The 20229-nt window shown below is 41.5% G+C and overlaps 1 protein-coding gene across 7 annotated transcripts in view; it reads right to left on the bottom strand.

The window, feature by feature from the left end:
- Window positions 1-20229, bottom strand: part of LOC138750166 (tensin-3-like) — a 480425-nt gene that overhangs the window by 391491 nt on the left and 68705 nt on the right. Inside the window, exon 1 of one of the 7 annotated variants that reach the window (XM_069912336.1) lies at window positions 4708-5009. The exons of the other annotated variants lie outside the window; for them this stretch is intronic. Coding sequence (XP_069768437.1) covers window positions 4708-4809 — 102 coding nt within the window. The 5' untranslated portion in view covers window positions 4810-5009. Of the gene's footprint in view, window positions 1-4707; window positions 5010-20229 lie in introns of those variants that run through there. 7 annotated transcript variants of the gene reach the window in all.

Below are 20229 nucleotides of genomic sequence, written 5' to 3'. Positions count from 1 at the left end.
TGACTGAGAAATCTACAAGGGGTGAATCACCCCTTTTATGTCAAATTATAGAGACCTTTTGTATACAAACCAGTTGTTTCAATATTTGCAGCTTTTTAAATTGGGTGTTATGTCTCTATTGTTACTTGGGAGGTTTCTTAAATAACTTAGAGATGCAAGATTCAAATAACAGAAGAAGTTTTACTTACTGAGGCCTTCCACCATCACAGGAAACTGTTCACACACACACACACACACACACACACACACACACACAAATATATACACATTATACACACACACACACACACACACACACACAAATATATACACATTACACACACACACACACACACACACACACACACCCACCCTAGTGGTGCATGACCATTACTACAGTGAGAAGGGTGTATTCTTGCGCGATTACAAAATAATTCACATGATCCTGCCTATATAACATCCCTCCTTCTCAAGAAAAAAAGTAGTGTTCTTTATCACTTTCTTTCCCATGCAACTTAAGTAAATGAACTTATTCACTAATTTATTTACGCAACCATTTTTAAATAGTTCTTATCGATATCGCACTGGCAGCAGTATGTTCCTTCGCCATCTTTTGAGTTTGGCTGTGAGCAGTGGACTCTGTGTTGCTGGTACACATGTAGATGATGTAACTTGTTGTGCTTCACCTGACAACTGCTGTGTGATGTTTAGGTATTAGTGGTTGTGGTCTCTTCACTTGATATTGGTGTTGCAGGCTTTGCTGGTATTAAAGCTTTCTGCTTCATCATATCTTGTGTTGGACAAATGCAAGATCTGTTCCTCCTCAGCTGATTGCCATTGCTTGGCAGTTGTTTTATATCTCTTACCATTTAGAAGTTCTGCCGGGGACTTCATGTCAGCCCTTAAAAGTGTTGCTCGTTATGACAGAAGAGCTAGGTAAGGGTCTTCTTTGGTTTCGCAACACTTAACTAGTGTGCGTTTCATAGTTTGCACTTGTATTTCAATAAACCCATGACTTTTTGGGTAGTATGGGGATGATATAGTGATAACAAACCCATACTCTGCAGCCAGCTTTCTGAATTCTTGTGACATGAACTGTGTTTCATTGTCACATATTGCTTGCTTGGACATTCCTTGTTCAGCAAGTAGTGCTCTCATTTCTGTGGTGATAGTTGATGCTCTCAGGTCTTTCACCCTTTCGACAAATGGAAACTTAGAGTAGTAACAAGCTACTATTAAATACCACTCGATTCTCAGTGAACAAGTCTGCTCCCAATGTGTGCCATGGCCTGGCAGGTACTTCTGTGGAAATCATCTCCTCTTTTTGTTGTGATTCTCTGTTGATCTTTTTGGATATCTTCTTTGTCTGGATCTCATAATCGACAGATCAACTACAACTCCTGGCAGCTATCCAGACCTAGAATTGCTGGTCCATCTGCATCTACCATGTAGAACGTACAGAGGATGTTCTTTCCCTTATGGCAGCCATTGATCTTAGCTCTCCCTAGCTGTTTAATCATGGATCCACCATAGGCCGTTAACGTGACATTTGCTGTTTCCAATACACCATCTTTTGGATACCCTTTTATTATGTTCTCTGGGATCATCTGGCAGTAGAGTCTGAGTAGAAGGACGATGCTTTGTGATCCAGTATCCATGTTCTCTGGGATCATCTGGCAGTAGAGTCTGAGTAGAAGGACGATGCTTTGTGATCCAGTATCCACCTTTAGGTTAAATATCGTAGGCTTGTTCTGGATTGTCCTCTGCATTTTGATCTTTGTATGCAACTCGCTTCCTTCTTTCATCTCACCCAACATCTCGTGAAGGTGTATGGATTCTATGTCCAGTATCTGGGTGTCGGAGTCCTCATTGTTTCTTCCTTTTATGTGGCAGATCTTCTTCTTGCCTTTTTTTCCATAAAGCTACAATGTAATTTTTTTTTCATTAAAAAAACATGATTTTAACAAATACACACGCTCCTGTTCCTCCAATGCGAATCATGTAATTATAAACAGGAAAATCTGCAGACACTGCGACTGTTGTGCATACACAAAACTAGTGGAGAAACTCAAAGCAAGTGGATATAACCAACGGTTCAGGCCTGAGGTCTTTGGCAACTATTAAGCAAAAAGTGATTAGTTGCCTGAATAAAATGGGGGATAACATCGATCTCCAGTTTCCGTTAGGCCCCTTCCCATCTCTTTCTTTCCTTATTCCTCCATCTCCCTTCCTGTAGTTCCCCACCTCCTTCCCTCTTCATTCAGAGAGCTACCCATTCGATAGTTATAACCCTTTGCTTCCTACAGACAAGGCGTGACCTGGTGAGTGTCTCCACCATTTTTGTATTTTGGAATCAACGCAATAGTATTGTTTTGCAGGTTGCATTTTACTATTGGGATAAATCTTTTTTTCCCTTTCATCTCCATTTCCATACATCTATTCCTCATCTAAAGAAGGAGACATTCTGGTTTTTAAAAAAATTAGTACTACTCAATATGTAAGATAATGGCAAAGGGGTGTTCAGTGTACCTCTCAGTCCTATCCTGTGCTGAGGTGGCATCTTTCCCTTCTTCACTGATGCTGATTTCTGCAACTCTCTTGTGACATCAACTCTCAGTTAATTCACCACTAATCTGGTTTGTAATCACCTTTGCCGCAAACTCCTTGAGCTGGTCAAGAATGACCACATATCCAGCAAATTACAGCAACCACATCATCCAAACCTCCAGTCAAATAAACTCACATTCAAACATTGTTGCCACACCACCCATCCTTGGTGCAAAATATTTTCCGAGACAAACACCTTCAGCATGCAAAACACCAAGGCAGTTCACTGAAGATGATCCTGTAATAGTAGGTCTCCTTCTTTAGATGAGGAATAGATGTGTGGAGATGATTGGCTGAAGAGGTAAGATTTAGGAAATGGCTTTTAAGAAACCAGGAGGGAATGAGAAACTTATTTCAAATGGGAAATTCAAAACCAAGGCATTCAAAGCTGCTAAAAAACTACTGTAAAATGATTTAAAGAAAATTGTAAGTTGATAAAACCAGAAATGGAAGTGGATAGTAATCTTGTGATTCTGAGGTCACATAAGGCAATCGAGTTTTATTTTGGGTGGGAAAAGAGAGAACACAAGGAGATAGAAATATTTAAACACGTTAAAAAGAATCTTTAAATTGAAACCTTTTGAGAATTTTAATAATATTTGGGAGCCTTACAGCCAAGTCTCATCGTTGTCAAATTGACAACTTGCACTTACCAAGTTGATTCATTAAACAACATAAGTCATGTTGATTATTTTTTCACAATAAAAGTACAAAATCTAAGTCCAAGTTGCTTCATTGTTTCCTTAGCCAACAACTGCTGAAACTGAAACTTAAAGGTCACATAAGGAGGCCTTGCATATTTTCAGGGCTCATTGACCTGGTGAGTCATTGGACAAACTACACATTAAAATTTAAAAATGTTATTTTCTGACAAAGCGCGTGACTCATATCATGACCTCCCATATTGTTTGATGACTATTTATATCTGCCATTCTCAACCTTATTTTTGGCAATGGCCCCTTTGGACTCTGCTTAATGTTTATGGGTCCCCTTCCCTGTGATGCAGTTAAGTTTTGTTGCTTTCTTCTGTATTTATCTCCTACTGACTTAATAAGAACATTTTTAAAAATTTGATGATTTCAGTCTATTCCCCCCCCCACTTATATGTGCTGTGGCTCCCGGAAGTGGGGAGGGGGGAGGGGTGGACTGCCTGGCTGATTGACAAATTTGTACTTTAACAGAAATAAGAAGTGGGGAAAAAATTAAAATTCATTGTAAACCAGTTGATTTAATTGCTAAATATATTGCACAACATTATTGACTCTCACATTTTTTGGTGATGTCCAATTATTACTTTTGATAAAAATGCTCACTATTATTGGGTCTGATTAAAAAAAAAGGAAAGAAAGCAAAACAAACCAAACATGTGTTAAACCAGAACAATCCATCCAAGTCACAGCTGAATGTAATAAAATGAATTTCAAACTAGTAAAACACCCAAGTAAAAATGCAATGCTGGAGAAACTCAGCAGGTCAGGGTACTTTATACAGCAAATGTAAAAATACGTAACCAACATTGCTGACCAGATTTTCAGGCAGAATTTCAAAACTATTTTAAAATGCCATAATAGTAATGAATCGGGTATTTATTAATAAGAATTTCTATGTTCAGTTTGAAGCCAAAACTAACACATAAAAAAAGCGGGCTTGAAAGTTAATGAGCTGTAAACTGGAATGGCTTCTTGCTCTGCATTTTCCTTGTACCTTCTTGACTCGTTGAACGTTTTCTATCATGAAACCTTTTACATACATTTTATAACAAACTCATTTCTCGAAAAACTGCTTTTGGATAAAACTTAGAAGTTTGAAAATTCAAGACCTTCCCACTGATTTATTTCTCTCACTTTAACGGAACGACAAACAATGATCAAGATGAGGGATATCCACCAGTTTTTAAACCTTTTGAACTCTGCAGTCATGATTCTGTTGAAAACTATTTACTGCATTGCAAAATCTCTTCTTACTTTAAAATATTTAAATCAAAAGGAAAATAATCCTGTAACTTTGCCAAGTTAAAATAGACTCCAGCGATCCACAAATTGCAATCCAGCCAAACAGGTAAACTCATTTGATTTTAAAATAGGGCAATGGTCCTGTCACATGGCAAAACCTTCACACTACCTTATCCATGGAACTTTCCTTTCCTTGTACTTGATTCTGATGATCCACGGGCACATGGCAAATTTCATCCTCAAGGCAAGCCAAGCTCACTGTGCAGCCCATGAGAATGCCCAAACTGTTCGTTGCTTACAGTTCGCTCTTCTCTGTGCTTTCCTGCAAAACCTTTCAGATTAATCTGCAATGCTTTATGACAAATTCAATCTTCCAGCACCTGGCTACACTTGACCTCCACTCAGAAACTAGAACAAGTTGCAGCAAACAGATCTGCTACGATTAATGCAACTTCCAGTTAACATAAACTGACCAAACGGTCCCTCAGAGTGGAAAAAGCAAGGATTATATCACAAGCTTTTTTCAAGCCGTCCTACACTAGTGGGAGGGTTTCTGGATCGGAGTACTATAACTGCAATTTTTTTTAAAGTTGGAACCTTCTCAAATTATTTCATCCAATCAGCCAAGAAATACTCAACTCTTCAAAAATGACCTGTGCAAAAAAAATGATGACATATGGGGTAGTAATTATTCCAGAAACAAATACACTATTTTGAACAACCATAAATTAACAATTAAACTGAACAAAGAGACAGTCTAAAGTAACTCCATACGAGATCAAAATGATTTTGTTTTACCAAAGCCACATCCTCAGGTATGGTGCAACATTTTAATGTACACTACCTACTAAATATTCTACAGACTCAGTGATTGGTTAATGTCATCTGCAACTGCTTATTTCATATTTATTCCTGTTATTCACAAGATTGCCTGTATTTAAGTATTCATCGTTGTAAACTAAAACGGTATTATTTCTGGAATTTGCAAAGATGCCTTCAGGGGGTCTTTTTAATGAAATCCAGACCAGCTCTGGCTCAAGTTAAGAACAGCTCAAATATCAGGAAATGAGGCCCATCTGCTCTATTTGGGTTCAAATAACACCATTAAAATGAGATTTCATACAAGTGAATCAATAAGCAAATCTTTGTTGGGCACTAATTATGTTTGCATGTCACCAGTTCCCAGCAAATTTTACGATAAGAAATGCACACAAATAGTATGAAACACAAAGAAAATTAATTTAGACTCCAAAAACATACATCACCAAGTTTTCCGTTAATCTAAGATAATATCGCTGGGATAAAGAACATTTCCCTTGGACAAAAATGCAAATTAAATACTCAACCAAAACACAGTTAAAAAAAAATGCAAAACTATTTCTTACTCCAAAATCACTCTGAAATACTTCATTCTCCAAAACTTTTTTATATGTACTCTCCATGAATTATTACAAACATTTCTGATAGAACAACAGAAGGGTAAGAATTCAAGAGGAAATTCAGATTTGGAAAAATAAATGTTGGTCTTATGTGCATGTTTGCTCCAATAATTTCCACAAGATTTTCTGACCGATACACGTTAAATCAAGCCACTTCCACTGGTTAAGCATGGCAAGTAAACCAAAATTTATCATTACCATTCCACAATATTTTTTTAATGGAGGGAACTATGTATGATTGAGTGTTATTGCCCAATAAGTTCTCAGATCGAAGAATACATGCTGTGGTGCCCAAGAGAGAGACGACTGCAATGAAGACATAAAAGAAAGTTACTTATCACCCTCCTTAGCACACAATGTGCAAAATGCACAAAAACCTACATAGCATGTCAATAAACAAAATACTACTTCATGCACACTTCAATGAATTAGACCATTGATTATAAATGCATGAATATTGTCTGAGTCTGTATGAATATGCAGTTATTGACAATATAATCAATTCAATCTTGTTGCACAAATTCCACATTTCCATAAATTTACCCTGCACTTGTGTTAAATAAAACACACCAAAGAATCATAGAACATGAAAGCAGAGAATTAGGCTTTTCAGCCCATCTCGTCTGTGCCAAACTATTATTATGCCGAGTCCCATTGACCTGCAACTATGCCATAGCCCTCCATCCCCCTCCCATCCATGTACCTTTGCAAATTTTTCTTAAATGTCAAAATTAAGCCTGCATTCACTATCTCAGCTGGCAGCTCGTTCCACCCTCTCACCACTCAACATGAAGTTCCCCCAATCCTCCCTTTCACTCTTCACCCTTAACCTATGTCCTCTCATCCTTATCTCACCTAATCTCAGAATTAAGCTCATTAAGACTCAATTCAGTCATGGTGTGACGAACCAAACTGCATACAATTGAGTGATTACGAAGGTTCCAAGTTTAAAATCAAAAGATCCAAAATTGTTTGTTAATATTCTTTTGGAATAACATTTCCCAACAGTGCTTCTGGAAAACTGCCACATATGCAAAGACAATCAGATTGCTTAAACTAGTATTCTGGATAATTACACTCACTCCCAAGCTTACCATTTCAACCAATTGTCAATTTTAATGAAAAATGTGACAATTTCCCAAAATTAGAATGTCCATGTTGCACTATTTTTTGCAACAAAGAGAGAGAAGGTAACCTGAATCACCCTATCAAGAAAAACAAGTATTATAATGAACTAGCTACAGTTAAGCTTCTAAAATTAAAGTGGATCATGAATATCTACTTTCAGAACATAAAATTATTGGCTAAAAATGATGACATTTAGTGGGTTGTGAGCGACTGCAGAGAGAAGAACTGAGACAGCAGGCTATGAGCTTGTTAAACATAAATGATTTACTTTGAAGTCCACGCTGCAGGCTTTAAGGCCATCTGGAGACCGCTCCTCGCATACTGGAACTCATGTAATGCTGATGTAGGCACATACACATTCTTCCGGTCTGTACCAGAAGAGAAGGACCTGTGATGCCATCTTTGCTGCGGCTACTCCACTGACTGCCCGTGATAAGCGGGTCAATTCACCGCTACAAATATGTACGCCGCCACAGACACAAATTGTTAGCTTTATCCAAAGAGGTTGTGAAAACAAAAACACAATAATGGAGAAATTCAGCAGGTCAAATAATTCAGGTACCTGCTGACATTTTTCATACATTAATGAAAGACTCAAGCCCAAAACATCGGTTATGAATCCTTAGCTTTGCTCTATAATGTACACGGTTTGACCTGCTGAATTTCTCCAGCATTGTGTTTTTACTTCAGTCACGGTGTCTACATATTTTCGTGTTTTACCTCAGGTTGTGAAAACATTGATGAATTCATCACCTAAAATAGATCTCATACCTCAGAATCATAGTTTAACTGCAAAGAATCAACCCTTTCTGCCAACTTCTCCTTGCTTGTGTTCGATCCATATCCCTCCAAACTTTTCCTAACCCCGTATCTGAGTGTCTTTTAAACGTTTCAATTGTTCTTGCCTCAATCATTTCCTCTGGATGTTCATTCCATATACCCAGCACCCTCTTTTTGAAAAAGATGCCTCTTTGGTCACTTTTAAATTCCCTCCCCCCCACCTTAAACTTTTAAGACCCCTTTTCTCTACATTCTGAGTATTAACCTTATTTATGCCCCACCACCCCCACCATGATTTATAAATCCACTTCTATGGAACTATGCACCAGTATACCAGGTTTCTGTTCTACAATGCTCTAGTCTAGGGCCTTACCTGTCCTGGATTAACTTACCAAATGCAACACCTTGCACTTGTTAGAGTTTTGTTCCATCTGCCATTCCTTGACCTACTTTCCCAGTTCATCTTGATCCTGTTCTAAGCTCAGATAATCTTCTTCACTGTTTGTGATATCACCAATTTTGGTGTTATGTGCAAACTCACTCACCACATTGACCATAGACAACAAACAACAGTGGAACCAGCACCGTCCCCTGCAGCACAACCCTGGCGTGAAACACAGAAGTCTGCAGACGTTGGGATTGTAGTAATAACACACAGAAATGCTGGAGGAACTCAGCTGGTCTCACAGCATCCATAGGGGATAAAGATATATTACCGAAGTTTCGAACTGAAGCCCTTCTGCAAGCACAACACTAGTCTCAACCCTTCAATCTAAGTAATTCTGCTACCACCCTCTGACTCCTACCATCAAGCAAATTTTGCATTGAATTGGGCAGGTCAATCTTGTGAACCTGCCTATTACGTGGGCTGTTATCACTGGCCTTGCAAAAGTCCATGAGCTGTAGCTGGTTAATGCTAATTTTAGCAAAAAAATCATTTTAAAACAATCAATTTTTAATTATTCCATTCCCATAAACCCTTTCATGAATGGGTCTTTAAGTAAAGATGGTCATATGCTTGTATATTGCAATTTTCAAAACTGTTAGTGGCAGTTCTTTTACATTTAAATGGTTAATAAAAGAGCAGCACAGTTTAGAGAGTTAGCATTGGCTACAAACATTGGGCAGTGACCTGGGTTTGAATCTGAGAGTGTCTGAAAGGGGTTTATATATTCTCCATGGGTTTATATGTCTGCATGGGTTTCCTCTGGGTGTTCCAGTTTCCTCCCATGTTCCAAAGACTTATGGGGTTAGCAAGTTAATCGATCACGTTGGTGTCTTCGGGTATCATGGACTGGAAAGGCCCATTACTGTGATGTCTTTAAAATTAACATTCCCACATATGATGACACCCGCCCTTTCAGGATCAACCAAGGCTCTCACCATCCTTTATCCTAACCACAATCCACTACCGTAGGCCATAGCACTGGTAGCTTGAAATATCTGGGCATAATGGTTTTCTAAAGGCAATAAAAGTCGGGTGGAAAAAGGTTGGAAAACATTGGGCATGAGAAGGATGCATTCAACAATGTTGGGATCAATAATTATGAAAATAGGACCAAGCAACCTGAACACTTACAATAATTAAATTTGTCTTATTTTTCCTTTTTTTTTAAATTTAGACATACAGCCCCTTCTGGCCAATGAGTCCATATCGTCCAATTACACTTAATTAACTTACAACCCCCCAACATTTTGAAGGGTGGAAGAAAACTGCAGCACCTGGAGGAAACCCAGACACGGGGAGAACATACAAATTCCTTACAGACAGTGCCAGATTCACACCTGGGGCGCTGGTACTGTAACAGCAATGCGCTAATCGTTATGCTAACTGTGCCATCTACACATTGATCAAAATACTCGAGCTGATGTGGGGGGGTAGGGGGTGGGGGTGCAGGTGGCGAGGGTTCCAAACACTCTGGTCATTGAAGTCATCTCCACAACAGTCTTCCATCAAACAGTGCTCAACAACAAGGCAATTTACACTTGGTTTGCATGCTACAAAATAGCATCACCAACATTGTGAAGATGAAATGTGGTGGCAAAATGACTGTGACTCAGCTCTGAGGTTTGCCTGACAGCAACTGAATTGAATTAAATTCCGGTAACCTTTTTGAGAGATCAGAGCAGCTCAACAAAATGGAGCATCCTTATTGATTTTAGCCTGAACTTTATAAAGAATGGAAAATATAGTTGAATCCCCATCATCCCAAATTCAATCAACTGGAAAAAACCTAATCGAGGAAATAAACAAATAAAGAGAATTTGAAATAAATATGACTGGGGGTAATAGACAGCGTGAGGGAGAACCCGCAGGTTTGCCATGCTGAACTAGCTATGCCCCTCAATGTGTGTGTATTCTTTATGTTGTCACCACGAGCGTGGAGATGAGTCAAAGTGTCAGCACAAGGAAGGTGTGCTGAGGACCTGACCAGGTCACTTGAGTCAGAGCCAGTGGGGTGGGATAGAATATTGAGGGGGAGGGGAAAGATGGCATCAGTGTTGAGACTTCGCTGTCAAAGTTCAGATTTTAGACCCATACAAGATGATCCTGATTTTAAGGTGCTATTTTTAAGCTTTAGATCGTTCTATATGCCAGCATAAAGGTAGGTTTAAAAAAAACACAACAGGGGTTAATTATAATGATGGAACATTAGTGTAGCAGCTAGCACAACACTGTTAAAGTGCCAGCGAATGGGGTTGGAATTTAATTTTTTTTGTTACAGGAATTAACTGATTAAAGTGAACTTAATGAAATTAAATATTACAGTACTGATTTTTTTTCAAATTACTTAACATTTTGCACCGTCTTTGGTCTTTTAATTGGTGTATTCTTCATCCAGATGTATTAGTTTGGCATTTTCAAACTGCACTGGGTAGGTCACGTCTCCAGAATGGAGGACCATCGCCTTCCCAAGATCATGTTATATGGCGAGCTCTCCACTGGCCACCGAGACAGAGGTGCACCAAAGAAGAGGTACAAGGACTGCCTAAAGAAAGCTCTTGGTGCCTGCCACATTGACCACCGCCAGCGGGCTGATATCGCCTCAAACCATGCATCTTGGCGCCTCACAGTTCGGCGGGCAGCAACCTCCTTTGAAGAAGACCGCAGAGCCCACCTCACTGACAAAAGACAAAGGAGGAAAAACCCAACACCCAACCCCAACCAACCAATTTTCCTTTGCAACCGCTGCAACCGTGTCTGCCTGTCCCTCATAGGACTTGTCAGCCACAAACGAGCCTGCAGCTGACGTGGACATTACCCCTCCATAAATCTTTGTCCGCAAAGCCAAGCCAAAGAAAAGAAGAGTGAGTTTCAGTCAACCAGACAATTTGCATATCCAACATCTGCGATCCCAGTAGGTGCCAGATAATTGGGCCAAATAAATGTATTTTAAATCCAGCATTGTACTGTGATTGCTGGCAGTAATAACTAACATTCCTCAACAACTATGCAGCATCTCCAGTTTCAATATTGTCTGTGTGGAGCTTGTATGTTCTCCCTGAACCACTTTCCTCAGGTTGTCCATTCCCCACCCATATCCAAAGTCTTGTTGCTCAGCATAAATGACCCCCAGCAAGTCAAAGACTACATTCAGCGTGTCCCCCTTGTCCTTCAACAACTTCTACAGGTGCACCATCATAAGTATCATAATGTGAAATGGGAGCTGATCTGATCAAATTGGAAAAAAGCTGCAGAAGGTAACGAATGTAACATAATATAACATAATTCTCCTTCCCTTCCATGGACTCCATCAACAACGCTGCTGCATAGGAAAGATGTCTAAGTGAAGGACCCATCACACCCTGGACACATTCTCTTGTCCTTCCACCCATTGGGAAGAAGGCTTAAAAGTGTCAAAGCATGCATCAACAGGTTTAAAGATAGTTCCTTCCCGGCTGCTATCAGGCTCCTGAATGAACCCATACCTATGTTATCATGCTGCCCTTGTTTGGTGCTGATTGATTTTGCTTTTCATTGTCACCCTATACTGTGTAAATAGTGCACTGTGCATGGCTGTATGTGTACTGGAGATAACCTATTGGTCTGTTTGTAGAAGAACCCTTCTCATAACACTAGGCATTTTGTGACAAATAAATTTCCACAGATGAGCAATGGAATCGAGGGAGTGAATAAAAGAAAAATGTACTGGATTAGTCTTGATGGGTTGTTTGGTTTCTTTGTGGGGGCATTGAGTATAAAAGTAAGGAGGTAATATAAATATTTGTTTAGACTTCACTTGGAACACAGTCTGAAATTTTGGCCCACCCACTCCCATTACAGGAAGGATGTCTTTGGCTTGGCTTCGCGGACGAAGATTTATGGAGGGCGTAAAAAGTCCACGTCAGCTGCAGGCTCGTTTGTGGCTGACAAGTCCGATGCGGGACAGGCAGACACGATTGCAGCGGTTGCAGGGGAAAATTGGTTGGTTGGGGTTGGGTGTTGGGTTTTTCCTCCTTTGCCTTTTGTCAGTGAGGTAGGCTCTGCGGTCTTCTTCAAAGGAGGTTGCTGCCCGCCAAACTGTGAGGCGCCAAGATGCACGGTTTGAGGCGTTATCAGCCCACTGGCAGTGGTCAATGTGGCAGGCACCAAGAGATTTCTTTAGGCAGTCCTTGTACCTTTTCTTTGGTGCACCTCTGTCACGGTGGCCAGTGGAGAGCTCGCCATATAACACGATCTTGGGAAGGCGATGGTCCTCCATTCTGGAGACGTGACCCATCCAGCGCAGCTGGATCTTCAGCAGCGTGGACTCGATGCTGTCGACCTCTGCCATCTCGAGTACTTCGACGTTAGGGATGTAAGCGCTCCAATGGATGTTGAGGATGGAGCGGAGACAACGCTGGTGGAAGCGTTCTAGGAGCCGTAGGTGGTGCCGGTAGAGGACCCATGATTCGGAGCCGAACAGGAGTGTGGGTATGACAACGGCTCTGTATACGCTTATCTTTGTGAGGTTTTTCAGTTGGTTGTTTTTCCAGACTCTTTTGTGTAGTCTTCCAAAGGCGCTATTTGCCTTGGCGAGTCTGTTGTCTATCTCATTGTCGATCCTTGCAACTGATGAAATGGTGCAGCCGAGATAGGTAAACTGGTTGACCGTTTTGAGTTTTGTGTGCCCGATGGAGATGTGGGGGGGCTGGTAATCATGGTGTTGAGCTGGCTGATGGAGGACCTCAGTTTTCTTCAGGCTGACTTCCAGGCCAAACATTTTGGCAGTTTCCGCAAAGCAGGACGTCAAGCGCTGAAGAGCTGGCTCTGAATGGGCAACTACAGGAAGGATGTGGAAGCTTTGGAAATGGTACAGGTTTACCAGGGTATTGCTTGGTTTTGAGTATGAGCTATGGGAAGTGTATGGACAAATTCAGGTTGCTTTCTCAGGAGTTTAGGAGGCTGAGGGGAGACGTGATGAGAGGCACTGACAGCATGGAGAGAGAAAACTGTCACACACTCGAGGACATGGATTTAAGGTGAGGGGTAGGAGGTTTAAGGGAGATGGGCAAATATCTTTTACACAGATAGGTGCCTGGAACAGTACTGAAAGTAGTTGTGGAAGAAGGTACAATTGTGAAATAGAAGTGGCTTCTGGATGGAGTGCAAGCAACAGATTTTTTAATTTGATTCAGATATCATGTTCGGCACAAACAGTTTTGCACTGTTCTCTGATCAATGTTCTATTTGTGTTGAAAGTCAGCACAGACTCGGTGGGCTGAAAGGTATGTATTAGTACTCCATGACATCATGATTCTCAGTGATGCTATCAATGGACATGTGGGAGAGATAGCCACGGACAAGACTTCCACACAATTTAAAGGACAGCTGAGGAACTTGGCTTTCAGGGCTTGATATATTGCTCGAACACCATCATGAAGAACGCTTTCACTGGCAATTTATTCTCTCCCAGTTAATATTCTGTTCTGAAGATTTCCTTCAGGTGAAGAAAATAAAAGAAAAGTGTAAAAATTCATTCCTACATCTCACTAAACAGTACTCCTAGTCAATCAGTGCTGTTGGAAAAAAGAAAGCAGCACACCACATCATCAAATTAAGTTTTAACATTCCTCCTGGATTTCAAACTGAAAGATTTACTTGGTTGAGCACAAGACCTCAGTCTCCATTTAAAATGCTGTATTCACATTCTGTACAGTACTGCTTGTGTGCCCACTTCTATTAAAAAAATCATCAAATCACATGCATTACCCAGAGGGAAAATACATTTACGTTCAACCGCAGTAAAATATTTAGATGTTTAATATTTTTCAAGTGTACATTTCACTACAATTTGTTTTTAAAGTAAGCACCTTCAGAGAGTAAAAAGAAGACTGTTTTCCAAACCTATAACCATGATTCTCAAGAAATTTGCTTTTGAGGTTCCCATCTACCATACATCCAGGAGTTCATTTGTCAGCCGAAGATACAATAGGGCAGAATGCAATCACAAGTCAGCAAGACGAAAGGGAACCACCCTCACTGCAACTTCAAACAAATATTTTCATACTTTTCAAGTTCTAATGAAGGGGTTTCAATCTAAAATATGAACTCTGTTTCTCTTTCCACAGACACTGCCTGATAAAACATACCACACATGTACAGCACAGGAACAACCCCTTCAGTCCACATCTGCATCCAACAAAAATGCATAATTTATACTAAAACTGCTGCTTGCACATGGTACATATTCCTCTCTTCCCTACATATTCACATTTCTATTTGAAAGCCTCCAAAATGCTACGACAGTATCTGGTTCCACCACTACCCCTGGCAGTCTGTTTCAGGGACTGATCACTCTGGGTATAAACAGCTTGCCCCACTCATCACCTCTTTCACAAAGAGCTTCCAGTATTTCTTTGTTCATCATCTCAGATTGGTTAATTTTTGATTTTTAAACACTGCTTACCTTCCCACTTGACAGCAGTACTCGCACATTTAACGTGAGTGGTTAATGTGCAGGGATGTCAGGATCCCTCTGAACAACATCACCTTTCCATCACTCACCATGTGAACAATACTCTTGTCTTTCCATTAGGTTTTCAAGCACAGATGATAACAGTTTCCCAATTACATACAGGCTCGATGGTTAATTGGTTGAAATTTGGCAGCACAGGTTTCAATGGTTGGAATTGGTTTCTATCACAAGATAGATAGATCTTTCATTGAGCACACCCTTACCATTCATTTCTACAACTGTACATCAACACATCACCATGTTCCATGATGTCCCTTCAGCTGATCTGGATTGGCTCCATCCATTCAACCTTCATAGGGTTCTATGCAACCTCCATTAAGAGGGCTACAATAGCAGGACTCAAAAATAAAAAAGGTCCTGTGGCACTGGCCTCCATCATGATGAAATGCTTTGAGAGTCTCGCGATGGAACATATCAAAGCACACCTCCCAGATACGATGGACTCATTTCAATTCACCTATGGAAGAATCCATTCCACAGATGATACTTATAACCTTGCCCACTTCACTCTGTCCTGGTCCACCTGGAGAACAGTGCCTCATTTGCAGGGCTGCTGTTCTTTGACCTCAGATCAGCGTTTAATACAATCATTCCCCAGAGGCTGGTGGAGAAGCTATCCTTGGACTCAAAGTTGTTTCTGTAACTGGATCCTGGACTTCCTGAAGGAAAGACCACAGCCTGTCTGGGTCTGTAGCAGAACGCCCAGCACCATCACCCTAAGCACTGGTGCACCTTAGGGCTGTGTGCTCAGCCAACTCCTGTTCACACTACTGACCCACAATTGTATCACTTGATCCAGCTCCAACGGTGTCATCAAGTTTGCAGATGACACGACAGCAGTTGGCCTTATCAGCAATAATGATGAGCTGCACTACAGAGAGGAGGTGGAAAATGGTGCAAGAGCAACAACCCAAATCTCAACACGGACAAAGCAAAGGAGATGATCATGGACTTCAGGAAGACCAGGAATGACCACCCTCCACTACACATCAACATCTCTATAGTAGAGAGAGTGGAGAGCACCAAGTTCCTTGGAGTTCACTTAACTAGTGACATCATGGCACGGTTGGCGTAGCGGTAAGTGCATCGCCTTTACAGCACTAGCGATCGGGACTGGGGTTTGAATCCCGCACTGTCTGTAAGGAGTTTGTACATTCTCCCTATGTCTGTGTGGGTCTTTCCCAGGAGCTTCAGATTCCTCCCACCGTTCGAAACATACTGGGAGCTGGAGGTTCATTGGGTGTAATTGAGCTGCATGGGCTCGTGGGCCGAAATGGCCTTTTACCTTGCTGTATGCCTAATTTTTAAATAAAAGTTAGAATATTATTTTTGTCTGAACAATTCTGATAATTAGTTTAGTGAATCCCATGTGCGTTATCAGCCATGACCAAGTCCAACGGTCACCAGATGTTTGTGGGTGGGGCCTTAGCCTACCCTGCCAAAGGCACCATGACCTCATGGTTGCAGTCGGAAACATGGCAGCAAAAGGTCAGTGCAGCCAACCAGTACTAAAGGTCAAAAATAATATATTTTCAAATTCATTTAAATTTCACAGTGTTGCTCACCGGAGAACAAATATACACAATTGGCAGAGATTTGCCCAGATCAGTTACACTACTAGGGATACTCAATTCATGCCTAAACACCTACACCAACATGTACACAAAAATCCACGTTGGGGAATGTATAGTTTTGATGGAAAGTTCAGGCTAAATCGTTGAGTACTCTTTTTCTTCCACTGATACTGCCTGACTTATGGAGTTCCTCCAGCAGGTTGTTTATTGCAGGGACATGGAATTTGTTTAGATTGGCTTTATATTCAATGCAGACATGGTGGGTGGAAAACCTGTTAAATGATTGAAAATTGAGAAAAGCCAAATGCTCAAGATCTAGGAGCAGAAGTAAGCTATGAGGGCATCGGCCCATCCAGTCCACTCCACCATTCTAATAATTAGCTGATCCATCCTTCCACTCAACCCCACTCTGCTTTCTCCCCTTAACCTTTGATGCCCTGACTAATCAAATGCCTGTCAATCTCTGCCTTAAATACCACCCAATTACCTCCTTTCCATAGCCACCCGTGACATTCCACAGACTCACAGCCCACTGACTGAAGAAATTTTTCTGCTTTTCCATTTTAAATTGACATCCTTTTATCCTGAAATTATTCCCTCTTGTCCAAGAATCCTCTACCATGGGAAACATCCTTGCCACTTCAACTCTATCCAGGCCTCTCAGCATTCAAAATGCCTCACTGAGGTCCCCCCTCATCCTTCTGTACTTCAACAAGTACAGTCCAAGAGCTGACAATCATTCCTCATGTGCTCACCCTTTCACTCCTCACATCATTCCAGTAAATCTTCTCTGAACCCTCTCCAACCCCAGCACATCTTTGTTTCCCAAATAAATTGCCCAATTCTCAATACTCCAAATGATGTCTCACCAGTGCTTGAAAGAGTCTCAGCATTACATCCCTCATAAATGCTTTTCCACTACATCTGGAGGAAGAGCTTTCAACAAAATGATGCCTCCAAAACCACGCTGGGTCACTATTATTCATGATTTATATGAACAATTGACACAAAAACAAAGGTGGTCTGCAGGTTTGTGAAGGACACTAACATTGGTTTCAGTGGACAGTGAAGGCTATTCAAGAATACATCAGACTTTTGATCTCAGAACAAGAAGAAACTTTCATTCAGAGTTGTGAACTTCTGGAACCACTAGAGATCTGTTTTTTATTCAAACAAGTGATTGTAGCCCTTATTGCTAAAGGGATCAAGGGGAAAAGAGAGAAAGCAGGAATGGGTGACTGAAGTATGATCTGCCATGTTTGTACTGAATGGTTATACAGGGCTGAAGAGTTCAACTCCTACACCTCTTTTCTTTGAATGAAGTATTTGGGCCAAATTACAGCAGATAGAGTTCAGGAAAGTGTGATGTACTGCATTTTGGAAAGTCTCAACAAGCAGGACATACACAATAAGTGGAAGGGTTAAAAAACAGATTCATGAGGAATGTTACCAGAACTAAAGGGTTTGAATTGGAAGGAGAGACTGTACTGGTTAGGACCTTTTCCTCTGGAGAATCAAGAGGCTGAGGGATGACCTGATATGGGTTGAATAAATCACAAGAGCATAAATAATGTAAAGAGGTGCAATCTTTTCCCCAGAATTTCTTTTCTTTGGCTTGGCTTCGCGGACGAAGATTTATGGAGGGGGGTAAAAAGTCCACGTCAGCTGCAGGCTCGTTTGTGGCTGACAAGTCCGATGCGGGACAGGCAGACACGATTGCAGCGGTTGCAAGGGAAAATTGGTTGGTTGGGGTTGGGTGTTGGGTTTTTCCTCCTTTGCCTTTTGTCAGTGAGGTGGGCTCTGCGGTCTTCTTCAAAGGAGGTTGCTGCCCGCCAAACTGTGAGGCGCCAAGATGCACGGTTTGAGGTGTTATCAGCCCACTGGCGGTGGTCAATGTGGCAGGCACCAAGAGATTTCTTTAGGCAGTCCTTGTACCTTTTCTTTGGTGCACCTCTGTCACGGTGGCCGGTGGAGAGCTCGCCATATAACACGATCTTGGGAAGGCGATGGTCCTCCATTCTGGAGACGTGACCCATCCAGCGCAGCTGGATCTTCAGCAGCGTGGACTCGATGCTGTCGACCTCTGCCATCTCGAGTACTTCGACGTTAGGGGTGTAAGCGCTCCAATGGATGTTGAGGATGGAGCGGAGACAACGCTGGTGGAAGCGTTCTAGGAGCCGTAGGTGGTGCCGGTAGAGGACCCATGATTCGGAGCCGAACAGGAGTGTGGGTATGACAACGGCTCTGTATACGCTTATCTTTGTGAGGTTTTTCAGTTGGTTGTTTTTCCAGACTCTTTTGTGTAGTCTTCCAAAGGCACTATTTGCCTTGGCGAGTCTGTTGTCTATCTCATTGTCGATCCTTGCATCTGATGAAATGGTGCAGCCGAGATAGGTAAACTGGTTGACCGTTTTGAGTTTTGTGTGCCCGATGGAGATGTGGGGGGGCTGGTAATCATGGTGGGGAGCTGGCTGATGGAGGACCTCAGTTTTCTTCAGGCTGACTTCCAGGCCAAACATTTTGGCAGTTTCCGCAAAGCAGGACGTCAAGCGCTGAAGAGCTGGCTCTGAATGGGCAACTAAAGCGGCATCATCTGCAAAGAGTAGTTCTCGGACAAGTTTCTCTTGTGTCTTGGTGTGAGCTTGCAGGCGCCTCAGATTGAAGAGACTGCCATCCGTGCGGTACCGGATGTAAACAGCGTCTTCATTGTTGGGGTCTTTCATGGCTTGGTTCAGCATCATGCTGAAGAAGATTGAAAAGAGGGTTGGTGCCCAGAGTAGTCCAAACTTAAATGGCATAGATTTAGAGTGAGAAAAAAAAAGTACCGGAGAGCAATTTTAAGGAATGAGTTGCCAGAAAAGGTGGTAGAGGGAGGAATAATTTTTGTGTTCCAAAGATATTTAGATAGGTAAATCTAAATGAAATGTTTTGAGGGATATAGGGCAAAAGCAAATTTGATGAGGTCAGAGGGACAACTTCATTAGCATGGGCAAGTTAGGTCAAGATTTAGTTTCCGTGCTTGATGACAGTATAATGCACACAAAGGGAATCCACCATGTTCAGAGGGATGTCCATCAAATGAAAACACACAAATAAAAGGTCAAACATTGGAGAAATGGATGCTCTCACAATTATTTCACCACTTGGACAAAGAAATGGAGAGAATGCTGCCATGGGTCAGCAGTCTGAGGGTTTTCCATCAACTTTCTATCAACTCTCGGCCACTGTACCCCTCTCTGCAACTCAATCTTTGACTTCGTCATTGGATGACCACAGTCAGTACAAATTGGAAATAACATCTCCTCCTCACTGTTCATCAACGCCCCAAGGATGTGTGCTTAACCCACTGCTCTACTCATTATACACCCATGACTATGTGGCCAGACATAACTCCAATGCAGATGAGATCACTGTTGTCGGAACAATCACAAACAGCAATGAGGAAGTGTATAGGAGGGAGATAGATCAGTTCGTTGAATGATGTAACAGCAACAACCTTGCACTCAACTTCAACAAAACCAAGGAGATGATTTTGGACTTCAGGAGGAAGTCAAGGGAATACAACACAGTCCTCATTGAGGGCTCAGTAGTGGAGAGGGTCAAGAACTTCAAATTCCTGGGGATCAACATCTCCGAGGATCTGTCCTGGAGCCTCCACATTGATCCAATCACAAAGAAGGCTCATTAGTGGTTATTCTTTGTGAATGTCTCTCGAAAATTCTACAGGTGGACCGTGGAGAATATCCTGGCTGGTTGCATCACTGCCTGCTATGGTGGCGCGAAAAATCAGGGCAAGAATAAGCTTCAGAGG

The sequence above is a fragment of the Narcine bancroftii genome, chromosome 1 (genome assembly GCF_036971445.1).
Source record: "Narcine bancroftii isolate sNarBan1 chromosome 1, sNarBan1.hap1, whole genome shotgun sequence".
In the NCBI taxonomy this organism is placed as follows: domain Eukaryota; kingdom Metazoa; phylum Chordata; class Chondrichthyes; order Torpediniformes; family Narcinidae; genus Narcine; species Narcine bancroftii.
The sequence above is the reverse complement of the archived record's forward strand: the minus strand, read 5'-3'. Positions and strand labels throughout refer to the sequence as shown.